General features: G+C 38.7%; 1 protein-coding gene across 1 annotated transcript; it reads right to left on the bottom strand.

The window, feature by feature from the left end:
- Window positions 1-4,255: 4,255 nt before the first annotated feature.
- Window positions 4,256-13,515, bottom strand: AICDA (activation induced cytidine deaminase). Its single transcript, XM_054590834.1, has 5 exons — window positions 13,454-13,515; window positions 7,300-7,447; window positions 5,256-5,526; window positions 4,749-4,864; window positions 4,256-4,309 (listed from the first exon to the last, which is right to left on the bottom strand). Exons 1-5 carry the CDS (start codon window positions 13,513-13,515, stop codon window positions 4,256-4,258), a joined length of 651 nt encoding a protein of 216 aa, XP_054446809.1.
- Between the last annotated feature and the right edge of the window lie 291 nt (window positions 13,516-13,806).

The raw sequence follows: 13,806 nt of genomic DNA, 5'->3' as shown, positions 1-13,806 counted from the left end.
GGGAGTGGTGGCCATTCTATGGGTGTGTCAATAGATCTAAGAAGTGGTACTTATTCATTTTAGCCTAGAGTCGGGGGGTATTTGATATTTGATGGTGGCTCAGGCACATTATCAAGTAGCTTTGCTTTATTTCATCTTATCATGGTTTCAGAGTAATCTTGTCTGAGGTTGGTATTCTATGAGATTGTGTATATCAGACAGGAAGATAATATGGCTTTGTTATGATCATTAGGCCAGCTTTTGACTCTCAGGGGCTGCTTTTTTATTTCTCTCTCAGGTGCTAATGGAGGGTATAAAGAAAAGTAAATAAATCCAAAACAGCATCCTGCACACAACATGGACAGTGCTGGATATGGGGGCAGGGGGATGTCAGGGGCAATTTCTAGGTTTCTGTCTTGTAAACAAAGGATGGCAGTGCTATTCACTAGGATAGTACCTTCCAATCTACCATAATACCAAAACTTCAGGCATTTCTCCACATATGGTGGGGCCACATCCCGATAAACTCATTGTGATTTGAAAATACTGTCATAAGTCAAAAATGCTTTTAATATACCTAACCTTTCAGACACCATAGCTTAGCTTAGCTTACCGCGTTTGTGCACAGAACACGGTATTTTAAAAATGCTGGCAACACAGTACACTGTAGCAGGGGTGTCTACCCTGTGGCCCGAGGGCCGCCTGCAGCCCAGGGTGGCTACGAATGCAGCCCAACACAAAATCGAATTTTATTTAAAATATTATGAGGTTTTTTTGTGATTACGTGTCGCAATGTATTTTGTGTGTGGCCCAAGACAACTCTTCTTCCAGTGTGGCCCAGAGGTGCCAGAAGTTTGGACACCTCTGTGAGCATGTCAGTTGTTCACCCTTGTGATCTCACAGCTACCTGAGAGCTGCCCTGCATAATGAGTATCATAATGCACATTGCTAACCTGGAAAAACTTGCAAATTTAGAATTTAGTTATAGTTTCTACTGAATGGGTATCACTTTTGCACTATCATAAAGTCAAAAAATCAACAAGTCGAACCACTGTAACTTGAGCATCGGTACATGAAAAGTTAATATTATATCATACCTATTTTTTAGCATTGTTTTGAAAAAGATTTTATTTATTCATTTTTAGAGAGAGGGGTAAGTAGGGAGAAGGAGAAAGAGAAACGTACCTTGAACCAGGGACCTGGCCCACAACCCAGGCATGTGCCCTGACTGGGAATCAGATCAGCAACCTTTCAGTTTGCTGGCTGGCACTCAACCCACTGAGCCACACCAGCCAGGGCTATGTCATACCCACTTTAAAGATGGGAAATTAAGGCTTTACAGAGGTTACACTTTGCCCATTGTTGCATAGAACCAGAACTCAAATACAAGATGGCCTGACTCTAAAGTCATATTGATTTTTTAAAAAATTGTCAATTTTAACCATTTTAAAGTACACAATTCAGTGTTGCTGTTGTTTTTAGTACAGTCACTACTATTGAATCCCTGACCATTTTTTTCACCCCAAAAAGAAATGCTATACCCATTAAGTAGTTACTCCATTCCCTTCTCCCTATAGCCCTGGCAATCACTAATCTCTCCCTATGGGTTTACGTATCTGGACATTTTGTATGAATGGAATCACGTAACGTATGGCATAGTTTTTTCGTTTCTTTCTGTTAGCACAATGATTTCAGGTTTTATTCATGTTGTAGCAAATAGCAGTACTTCATTCCTTTCCACGACTGAATAAAATACCATTGCATATTTGTTTTATCCATTCATTAGTTGATGGATATTTTGGTGTTTCCACTTTTTTGGCTGTTACAAATGATACTGCTATGACTATTCATGTACAAGTTTTGTTGGAACATATGTTTTTAATTCTCTTGGATATATACCTAGGAGTGGAGTTGCTGGGTCATACAGTATTTCCATGTTTAACTTTTGAGGAACAACCAAATTGTTTTTCATAGTGATTGCAAAATTTTATATTTCTACCAGACAATATATGAAAGTTCCAATTTCTCCACATTCTCACCAACAATTGTTATTATTGATTTTTTTGTTTGTATAGATAAGGTGAACTAGATGTTTATCTAAGATGTTTATAAACACCTCCTACATCTTTCAATTGTAGGAGAAAGTTTCAATAAAACTTGAAATCATTGTGCTAAGGGAAAGAAACCAAAAAACAATGCCATACATTATGTGATTCCATTCATACAAAATGTCCAGATAGGTAAACCCATACCAAACAAAGTATCTTATTGTGGTTTTGATTTGCATTTCCCTAATGACTAAGGATGTTGAGCATCTTTTAATGTGCTTATTAGCCATCTGCAAATCTTCCTTGAAGAAATGTCTATTCAAGACTTTTGGCAATTCGTAGATTAGGTTGTCTTTTGTTATGAGATGTAAGAGTTCTTTATATATTCTGGATACTAGGCTTTTATCAGATATATTAGTTGTAAATATTTTGTCCCATTCTGTGAGTTGCCTTTTCACTTTCTTACTACTGTCCTTGGATGCACAAAAGTTTCTCCTATCACTTGTGCTTTTGGGGCCATTTAAGACTGTTACCATTCTAAAGTCATGAAGGCTTCAACCTATACTTCCTTCTAAGGCTTTTATAGTTTTGGTTCTGACACTTTGATATTTGATACCTTTTGAGTTACTTTTTGTATACGGTATGTGGTAGAGGCCCGGATTCACTCCTTTGCATATGGATATCCAGCTGTCCCGGCACCATTTGTTGAAAAGACTATCCTTTCTCCCATTAAATGGTCCTGGCACCCTTGTCAGGGGTCAGGTGAACACAGGCGAATGGGATAATTTCTGGACTCTTAAGTCTATTTCATCATACTGACTTTTTATAAATGATTTATAAAGAAATCATTTTTAGAATTATTTTATTCAGCAGCTTATCTTCAAAACTTCCAAAATTATTTATCGCTTATTCAGTTGATTCAAATGAGCCAGAATCAAAATGCTGTAGGAAAAATCTACTAAAAATTAAAAAAATGGTTTTAGAGCAATATTATAACATGTGAAACTATTGTGTACTTCATTATTAGAATTATTTCTAAAGGCATACATTTGAGACATTAAGGAATCCATTTCAAAATATCTGAGAAGAAAATTATAACAACAAAAATATTAGACACTATATAGCATAATATAAAATATGAATGGAAACATGAAATAAGGATTTTTAATATTTAAGTTTTTAACAAACTTATGTACAATAAAAATAAAACAATACAACTGTGCATTTAATGTTCTTTGCCCTCCCAAATATTATTCTGTTGTTACATTCTCTTATATAGTGAACATTTCTTTGAGAGAGGCATCATATATGTACAAAAAGTAGAAAACCATGACCTGGTTGACATTGCTGAGGTTAAAAGACCCATAGCAAAAAATAGATTTTTCTCTCCTCAATATTCAAGCCACTCCCTTCCAAGCATTCATTAATTATCACGTGTGAAGTTTTGGTTTTATTTTCTAAACTATGGACTACTTTAAAAGGATGTGTTTTTCTGATTTGTTACTAGAAGCACCAATGCATTTTGGGTATCATTTTCAGAGTCCTCATATTCATTTTAAGGTCCTTTATTATAAAGTAGTCTGAAGGTGACCAGGCATATTCCATACCACCCCCCCCGCCCCCAAATCCTCTTATGTACAAACATAAAAACATGCCTCAAATAATTAAAACATACAGCACATGCTTGGGTATTAATTAATGCTTTGAAGAGATGGCTTGGAGTTACAATCATCCAGTTTCTCATTAAGAGGTTCTATATACGACCTGATGGAAATTTGTTCATTTGAAAGTGAACCTTAAAGGAAAAGAGAGTAGAAATCCATCACTGCTATTGAAAACTCAGAGTGAATCAAATGAGAAAGGATATTGATTGTGAAAACATTTTATCCTTTCACCATGCTTGTAAGGATTTATCTTCGGCTTCCTCCCTGCCTAAAAAGTCATAGAGCACTGACATTTTAGATGCTCCCAGAAACTGCAGTTCTGTAATTCCCCAGTAGGGGGTGCTGTTGCATTAAAAACTGCACCAGCTGCAGCATTTCTCTGCTGGGCCTGTATTCCTTCTCCATTTTCAAGATATATTTTTTAAAGTCATATATATGAATATTATTTCTCTAAACTCTAAGAAATTGAGAGTTGAAGAAAAACAATTCTTGAAGGATTGTTCTTTTTACCCACTGCTATCTTCAGATATATTTCATCGTATGTGACATTCTTGGAGGTGGGTGTCAAAGTCCCAAAGTACGAAATGCATCTCGTAAATCATCAACTTCATATAGGGGCTGTAGAGAAAGAGAGAAATAAACTGACTGGATGACTTTGTAACATTTTGGAAGAAAGTGAGTTGGGAGGGAGGAGAAAGAGGAGACAATAAGAGGAGAGGAAGGAATTTTACCAAGAAGGAAATAAATCCTAAGGAGAGTCTAACAGATCAAGGACAGGTGAATGAGGAAAGAGAAGGGAAGAGAAAGGTATCTTTGCAGAGGGCTCTGCATTGTGAAACAACAGAAGAGCAGACTCAATTGTAGGAGAAATGACAACAAAAACAACAAAGAGAAAATAAGGTTTTCATCAGAGGAGAAAGGAGAGAGTGATAAATATACAAACACACACACATGAAAGGTACACACACTCACATATGAAAGCATAAGAAATATAAGTAGCTCCAGGAAAAGATGACTCTGAGAGAGAAAGAAAATGAGAGGCAAAGGAGCCCCTTACCAGAAGAATGCGGCGAAGCTGTCTGGATAGGCGAACAGAGTTTTCATGCAGCCCCTCCCAGGCTCTGAAAGTTTTTTCACGATTTTCCACAAAAGTATTCCAGCAATAAAAATAATCTTTAAAAGGGGAGAGAGGCAACAGAATATAGTTCAAGTCCCAAGTTAAGAGGAAAGAATTCCCAGCCCTTTTTTAATTCTCATTTCCCCCAAAGCATTAATTCTTTCCCTCCAATTCTAGTTGATTTTATTTTAAATTTTTATGAGGTTGTGGTTTGGGTTTTTTTTTTGTTTGTTTGTTTGTTTCTTAGCCAAAACTGACAATTGCCAGAAAGCAAGATCTTAAATGTTCCTCTAGCTAATAATTTTTGGCTCCTAAGGTGAACTAGAATCTTGGTACAATTTTTGCCCCCTGAATTCCTCCCCTCCACCCCCAGCTCTTCTCAGTCTGATTTGCAATCCTGAATGCCAGCTGCCGCCCTGAGCTGGAGTAGCAAAGTCCGCCTCCTACCTTTGAAGGTCATGATGGCGATTTGGACCCCCGCGCGGTGCAGCCGCCGCAGCCCCTCGGGCTCAGCCTTGCGGTCCTCGCAGAAGTAGAGGCGCGCGGTGAAGATTCTCAGACTGAGGTTGGGATTCCCTCTCAGGAAGTCAGCCACGTGCCGGGCACAGTCATAGCAGGGACTCCAAGAGGTGAACCAGGTGACCCGATAGCACCGGCCGGGATCCAGGTCCCAGTCGGAGATATAGCGCAGGAAGAGCAATTCCACGTGGCAACCCGACTGGGGAGAGAGCGGAGGACTCAGCTCAGGTTTACTGACGTGTATTGCGGCGCCCGTAGCTTTGCACTCATTCATTCCTGTCCCTCCCACAGTGGTCTCTCTGGGGGCAGCTACAGTTCTGTCCTTAAGTTACTGAAAGGTTAAACAACTGCCCAAAAAAGCACAGTGGTGAGCCAAAACCCTTGGTACCCTTGGCCCTGCAGAGTGGAGAAAGGTCGTGGGTTTTCTGTGGCAAGAGGGGGACCAAATGAGTTGAGTTGGGATGGAGTAGCTTGACACTGTCTCAGTAGAGATTTAATATGTTTGTGAAGTTACCGTAGTTTTTGTGCCTTTGAGGAGGAGGAAAATGGCTTAGAAGTGCCTAGTGACATAACACTGTGGGGACGCACAGTATCACTGGGTGGAAAATTTATGGTTGGGAGGGCTGAAGAGGTAAAACTAGATTATGGCAAGGCAGACTGATGAGTATTGTAAAAGCAATTAAATAATGTGTTTTAAATAATGTGTTTGCTCACTGTGTGATCCCTGTTATTATAATAATAACCGTCATAGTGAGATATAGCAAGTCTACTTAGGATTGCAGACAAGACCCAGAATCTGAAGACCTCGGTTCTATCACCCGCCACTTGACTTAAACAGGTTACCCAATTCTTGGACCTCCTAATCTTATCAGTAAAATGGGCCGGGATGGTCTTAGGAGGATCGCATGAGAGGATAGTAAATAGGACAGATATTAGAATGTAAAAAAAAATTGCAATGAAATAATTCACATAATACAAAGAAGGCAAAGAGAACTGGGTAGTGAAATAAGCATTAAACAACTCACCAATGGGTTCTTCCCTGAGATTCCACCAAGACCAGATGTCTCTGCATGTTATGAGAGAGGAAATTCTCATTGGCAGATTAGGTAAACCCATCTGGATTTTGGTGGAAAAGTTTTTTTGAAAAGCAATTTTCTGATCTTTTAAACACTGAGAGAGCAATTTAATTGATGAACCAGTTGAGGCTTCCCTGAGTCTTCTGGGGCTTGCCATACTAAATGCATTCACTAGCCTATGATTCTATGTGAGAGGAGGGACTAGAAATCATTTAGAAAACAGGACTGGTCAACATTCATTATTCTTAAAATTTCGTTCCTTAATTTTCAAAAATTCTAAAGACACAATTTGCTTTTCACATTTTAAAAAAAGATTTTATTTATTTATTTTTAGAGGGAGAGGGAGGTAGGGAGAAAGAGAGAGAGAAACATCTATCATTTGCTTCTTGCACGCCCCTGCACACCTCTACCCAGGGACCTGGCCCACAACCCAGACATATGCCCTGACTAGGAATTGAACCAGTCACCTTTCAATCTGCAGGACAAGACCAAACCCACTGAGCCACACCAGTCAGGGCTGTTTTTCATATCTAAAACTTAGCTTGAATGAGCTGATAATATCCACTCAAATCAAAAGGCTCTTACCTTTGATTTTTTCCCCCTTAATCTCTAAGGCAGTTTGGATGATGAGGAAAGGAGTTTGGGGGCAGATATTCTTGGCAGTGAAGCAAGGTCTGGCATTAATATGCCCAGCGTGATGGAGAGGACATTAAGTGACATCGTTTGGGGCATATCATGTCTATTATGGTTGCATGGACATGTAAAAAAAGAATTTGAGGAATCTAGTGGGGACAGAGGCAAAACAGACTGAAAGTAGTACCATCAGCAGGTAGGTGGCTCTGAAAGTGCCCACAGTTTAGCTTTTACTTGCCTGGGAAGCAAATATTAATTGGTACCTTGTTTCGAAGGTGACCGAAGTCCAAAGAAAAGGAGGTGGCACTGTCTCGCCGCTTCACCACATAGCACAAGTAGGTCTCATGGCGACCCTTAGCCCAACGGACATTTTTGAAATGGTAAAGAAACTTCCTCTGCTTCATCAGGAGGCTGTGGGTGAGAGGAGGAAGGAAAGTGCAGGGCTACAGCTCATTCTCTGGTCACTTAAGTCTTTTCTTTCGCTGTTCTTAAATCTACAATTACTTGGGCCAAACCAGATGAGATGCTCTTGCTTCCTTTGCCAGAAGCCTGAGACCTACTGAGCTGGAATCCATTATAAACTCCTTTTCATGCTTATATGAAAGACGAGTTGAAAGATAGCAAGAACCTCAAAGCCATACAAGCTCACAGGACAGTCCCCTTCCACAGTTCTCTTCTAGGTGACAATAACTTAGAATGACAAACTTGTTTCTCGGTCCCATGATTATATTTTCAGGTTTCCCTTGCAATCTCTACCTAAAGGCCCAACCTGTACTTCAAACTCAATATAGTCACAACAGTGTTTCTAAGCTGCCCTCTTTCTGACTGTCCGGCTTGTCCTCCCGACTGCTCCCTCTCAGGGAACCAGGCTAAAAGCTCGGGACCCTCTTTGATTCTTCTGGCTCTTCCCTCCTCATATTTAATTAGTGGTCAAAAATTATTCATTCAAACCTCCAGATATTTCTTGAATTTGTACCTTCTGTATTCTCTCTGTTCCCTGCATCAGTCCAAACCCTCATCTTCATTCACTTTATCTGTCGTCCTGGCTTCTTAACTGGTCTCTCTGCCTCCAGGTCCCTCCAAAATAACATTTTCCATGCTGTACCAGAGCGATCTCACCAGACTCCAGGTTTGGACATGTCATTCCATGCTGAAAAACCCCTAAGGATTCTGTTGGGCTTACAGAATAAACTTCAAACTCTTTAATGTATTATTTAGGCCAGTTTTTACATTGGACAACAATCTACAGTTCTAGCCTCCTTTCCTGGTACTTTTCCCCCTTTCCCCCCTACTTCAGGCTCCTCTTGCAGCTGGGCCCCTGGCAGTAGTTTCCTTTCCTCTTTCTGTCTAGACATCTTTCTGATGGCGCTTCCTCTGACTAAGAGCTTCCCTACCTTTTTCTGTTGGGCAAAACCTACACATTCCTTCAAAGCCTGATCACAGTCATGTATAATGAAAAGTATAAGAGCAATACTTGACTCTTGTCAACTTGAATACTACAAAAAAGTAGAGAGTTATAAAATTTAAAATATTAAAGAATTTTAAAATTTGGAATATCAGTCAATCTCTAATGACAATTATTCTTAAGATTATGTTTTTCCTTCTGGTCTTTTAGAATATATTTACATGATTTTGATTATGCTTGTTCCTGTAATTTTGTATTCTGCTCTTTTACTTTGGCAATGTAATCTAAATATTATGCTACGTTCACACAGAGGGACTGGTCCTTTTCCTCTGTGTTTCCTAGCTCCTAACACAGTGTCCTGCATATCTTAAACACTAAATTGAATTGAATTTGTGGAAATATTTTCTGCTAACTCAAGTTCCTTTGCAGTTGTAAACATAACACAAGCGATACAGTGTGGTCAATCCCAAAGCACTAGTAGTGTCTCTGGTTTTTGTCCCTAGTCTTTTCCAGAAATGTCTTTTTCCAATTTGTGGGAATAATGCTGCCACCTAATGGCATTGGGCAGAAGTGCAAAGAATTTGTAAAAAACACCAGGTCAGGGATTTGAATACCGTTTGCTGGCAAGAGAATTGAAACTTTTTTCACTTTTTTTTTTTTTTACAGTGAAGCATAATTTACATACTTCACTCATTCAAAATGTACAAGTCTATGAATACTGGCAGATGTAAATACCTCAAACTGCTACTACAGTCCAGACACAGAACATTGCCAGGGCACACCTCCCCCAGTTTCTTCATCCACCTTTTCAGTCATTTCCTCCTTTTCTCCTCAGGCAACCACTAATCTGCTTTCTGTTACTATAAATTACGTTTTATTTTACAGGACTTCATACACATTGTATGTTATCTCTTCCTTTGTGTCTGACCTCTTTCAATGGCTTTGGGATTTATTCATGAAGTTGCATGTGTCAGTAGTTTGTTCCCTTTCACTGTACAGGAGAATTCTATTGCATTGGTGTAGCCCATTTTGTTGATTCATGCACTTGTTGATGGACTTTTGGATTGTTTCCATTTTGGGCCTATTGTCAATAAAGTTTCTGCAAACTTTCATTTACCAGTCTTTATGTGGACTTACATTGAGAATAATTATTTTAATAATGTGATACATGTGATAGACCCTAAACTTAAACATTAAGTACCCAAAGGTCAACCTTATGAAGTAGATAAACAAGAACAAGAGCTTTTTTTTTTATAGCTGTTGCAATTTCAATGTCTCAATTCACACACATTGAAGCTTATTGGAATACACTTTAAATCCTGAGGCAGAGAACTAAATTTATCACCAATATACACATTATGCATGTTAAACAATAGAAAAATTAGTCAATTATATTATTTTGGAATTAGAAATGCACATTTGCCAGGAATCTAAAATGGATACTGACAAAAATCTGGTAATAACTGGCTTTATTTTTAGATAAAAATAACTTCTTATGGTAATCACCATGGCACTACCATCATTATTATTACTATTGTTACATACTTAGCATAAAATAACCCATAGCATAATAAGTGCTTAATAAATGCTGAAGGGAAAGGAAAAAAATTCTCTTTGGGGCCCAATCAGTTTAAAATAGATTAAGCATCATCTTGTACCAATAAATTCCTTTTACATTTAACTCACCCTTCTGGGCAAAATATATGGATAAAAGAGCCAGGGTAGAGAGTAGGTAATAGTAGCTATATCATGCACTGAAGGCAGAGTGGCAGGGACCAGACCTGCTACCATGACGGGGACAAAGTGTTCCAAAAGTTATAGAAAATGACAGGAAGAAGGTAAAATAATTCTGATGGGCTTTTACTTCCTACTCCACCTGAAAATGCAGTCGTTCTTCACTGTTTCTGTCAGAAGTTATCTGTGTCACAATGAAATGTTACATGCTGTCACAATGAAATGAATTGCATGACTGTGACCTGTTAATCAGCTTTCTTGGTCCATCACTTCCCTTCAGCTGTAGCTAGGAGCCTGTTTCCAGCGCTCTGTGCTTCTCCTGGTTTCTCTTCTGAGTGCAAAGGACTTTGCAGAGGCAGTTTTTTAGGCCTACAGGTTGACAGCTGTTTGAACAGCTGTGGTCCCTGAGGCAGAACACTGGCTGCATCCCCAGCAATGCAAACCAGAGGCAACTGGGCTAAAAATAATCACGACAAAGTCATCTTCTCCTGCCCTGTGCCATTGCTAATATGCTCTGCAGATACTATTTTCCTTAACAACAATTACGTGCTTCCATTTTCCTCCTGTTGAATTGCATCTTTCCTCCTTTTTATTTGTCTTTCTCTGAACTTCGGCTACTGATTTTACCACTGTTTTGCATTTCATCACACACAAATATCTCCACTGAGCCCTTTACCTCTAACTTATACCTCACATTAGTTTTCAAAATTTCATTGAAACTGAGCAGACATTTCACATGTTTGCCCTCAAAAAAGTTTCCTGAGGAACACTTACTCTGCCCTTAAAAACTTTAACTCTGTTGGGTAAATTCTTTGTAAAAGAAGTAAGTTGAGATCATTCTCATCCATTTGTAGGAATAAATAAAAGTAGGAATAGAATACATTCTGTGGTAGTAAATTAACTGACATAAACTGCATCTGAATACATTGTAAAAAATCTTACATAATGCACATTTAAGAAGTTCAGCCCTGTCTAAAGAAATTGAAAGACTAAGTAAATAGTAAAAACGCCATGAACTACCTCACAATCGGACCTATAACACTAAATAATTTGCTTGATTGAAATTTTCTCCTTATAATAGACACAATCATAGTTACTTTCAAGCTATTAAGTTTGGTTTGCAGGCTGGTGCTCAACCCACTGAGCCACACCAGCCAGGATCTTCAAGCTATTAAGTTTGAACACTGGCACTTAAAAAAATAATTTTCTCACTATGTAACTAAATTATTCAATAGAGTCTCCCTAGGAAAGTTCATCTTCAAGTGGTTTTCACAGTTGAATATTTGCAAAATTATTATTACAATTACCATCACTGTTTTCAGTATGATACTGCTTTTTTTTTCTTTCATGATTTGAGTCTCTAAACATTTGCTGTGTTGATATTATTACTACAAACTAGTTCTAACTGCAGTAGTAATCTCAGGACAAGTCAACACATGGCCATAAAAGTCCTTTCAGATATGAAAGAGAGAGAAAGTTAGGCAGATAACATGTAAGATCTGAACAGAGGATGAGGCAGATCCAGAGAATTAAATCTGCATATTGGCCAAGCAGATCTTGTGAATCAGAGTGACAGGAGAGAAAGGGATAGATACCAATCTCATTGCTCAGATTTGCCCTGAGAGTAAAGGCAATGCAGCCACCCATGAGGAGATTGTCTTTTTACCTGTCCATAGTGGATTCCAGAGTGTCTATCTTGGCTCCCCAAAAGTCTTGGGCCAGGGAAAGCTTGCCTCAAGCACAGCTGCTTCACTGACTGACAGTACATTGGCCCTACACATTTAAATTTGAGCTTACCCTTTTGGGCTCCTCCCCCCACAGCATCATCACCACCCGGTCCCCCAAAGGCCTTCCTCCTGTTTGGGTCCAGTGAAGATGGGTGGGTTGTCATAGGCAGAGTCACATGGGTAAAATGACTGAAGGCCACTCTGGTTAATGTATAGGTTCTTTTTGGGCTGCCTCTCTAAAACGTCAATCTATGCTCCACAGGTAACACAGATCAGGAGATAGTAGCATAGACACTTTGTGACTTGTAATCATGGTAGCAAATAATATCCTTACTTTTAAAAGCATAATAATAATAGTGCTCATTTAAATATCAACTTATGTTCTGTGAGCTGAAAACATCTATTTCCTCATTTAATTATACAATATCTCTGAATCTCAATAGAGACCAATACTAACAGTTCCTGCTTTGTGACTGAGCAAGTAAATTCAGTCAGTTATGTAGGACTTAGGACACAGAAATTTTGCCTCCCAAACCACTAAGTTTTTTTCTGGTTATATTGTAAGAATTGCCAGAAGACTAGATGATGGCACCAAAGAGTAATTTTTGCAGAAGCCATCTTTCCATGAAAGCCATGTATTAATTTGAAGTCAAAAGCAGCAGGATCCCAAATAATAAAAAATAAAAATATTTATATCATCAGGCAGAATCAGGATCTGAATGACTACACTGAACTTGGAAGATGGGTTGGGTTTTTCAAGTAAGAGGCTTTAAGTTCTTGTTCTTATTTAAAGTGGTCTATTACAGATTTTGCTTTGCCCTCCTATTTCAGTCCATATGCATTTTATTTACTCATTCAATTAAAACCTAATAGCTACTACATGATAGATACTGTGTCAGGTGCTGTGGTTACAATGGTAAGCAAAGCAAATAGGGTTCCTGCTCTCTGCTTAACTCAAGACATTCAATATCATCTGTGCATTGATGATTCCCAAATCTATTGTTCTAGCTTGGACCTCTCCCTTGAATGCAAGGCAGGTGTATCCAACTCCCACCTCTGTGTCTCCATTTGTATGCTGGGCATTTTAAACATGCCTAAAACTGAGCACCTATTTCTCTCTCCCAACGTGTGACCTGCTCCTCTTGCCATCTTCGCTCCCTCAATGGCATGCCAGTCTTCCCATTGCTCAGACCAACCTGGCAATCGTCCTTGGTTGCTCTCTTCCTTTTAAATCCCATGCCCAAACCATGAACAAATCCTGTTAATTCTGCTTACAAAGTAAATTCAGAAACTGGACAACTTTTCATCACCTCCAGGTCCAAGCAAATTGAATTATTGCATTTAGCCTCCCAGCGGGCCTTCCTGCTTCCGCCCGTCTTCACTTGCAGCCTGTTCTCGACGCAGCATATGTCAGGCAAACTGAATAAATGGCTTATGCAAGATAGAGCTTTTCTCCCATATAAAAAATTTAGACAGTTAATCTAGCAAGTAATTAAATCTAAATCCAATTGAAACATGGAGTCTGAGCTCTTTGTTTTGTCAAAAGAGTACCTGTTGGCCACATTTTTAGCCAGAATATTTTCCTCATCTCTCAGTTCAATGATGACCCTCATGAATATAGAAAATGTAGAAAGGTAGCTATTGAGTCAACTTCTCCAAACTGGTTTCTGAAGCTGAATTTATTTGTGGATATTTATTTATGCCATTTTATAAAGTATATTTGATAGGGTGTTGGGAAAAGTTAAAAACACAACACAGAATACTCAATATTCATTCTTGTATAGAATCTCCTTCTCTTTTGAAAACCTTACCTTTTAGTGTATGACAACATAAAGAAGATTCTCTCCAATTCAGGAGTTGAAGATGAAGATTCTGGAAAGCAAAAAATTCTGTTGTGTTTATTT

The sequence above is a fragment of the Pteronotus mesoamericanus genome, unplaced genomic scaffold, assembly GCF_021234165.1.
Source record: "Pteronotus mesoamericanus isolate MK-2021 breed Mesoamerican mustached bat unplaced genomic scaffold, CSHL_Meso_final scaffold_21, whole genome shotgun sequence".
NCBI classification, from domain to species: Eukaryota; Metazoa; Chordata; class Mammalia; order Chiroptera; family Mormoopidae; genus Pteronotus; species Pteronotus mesoamericanus.
This window is presented reverse-complemented; position numbering and strand designations above follow the sequence as displayed.

Coding starts and splice junctions, on each gene's coding strand:
- AICDA (XM_054590834.1), bottom strand. CDS start 13,515: ATGAGGGTCATCATTGAACTGAGAGATGAGGAAAATATTCTGGCTAAA. Junction 5,527..7,299: donor TCGGTCACCTTCGAAACAAG/GTACCAATTAAT, acceptor CTCTCTCCCCAG/TCGGGTTGCCACGTGGAATT. Junction 4,865..5,255: donor CGCCATCATGACCTTCAAAG/GTAGGAGGCGGA, acceptor CCCCTTTTAAAG/ATTATTTTTATTGCTGGAAT.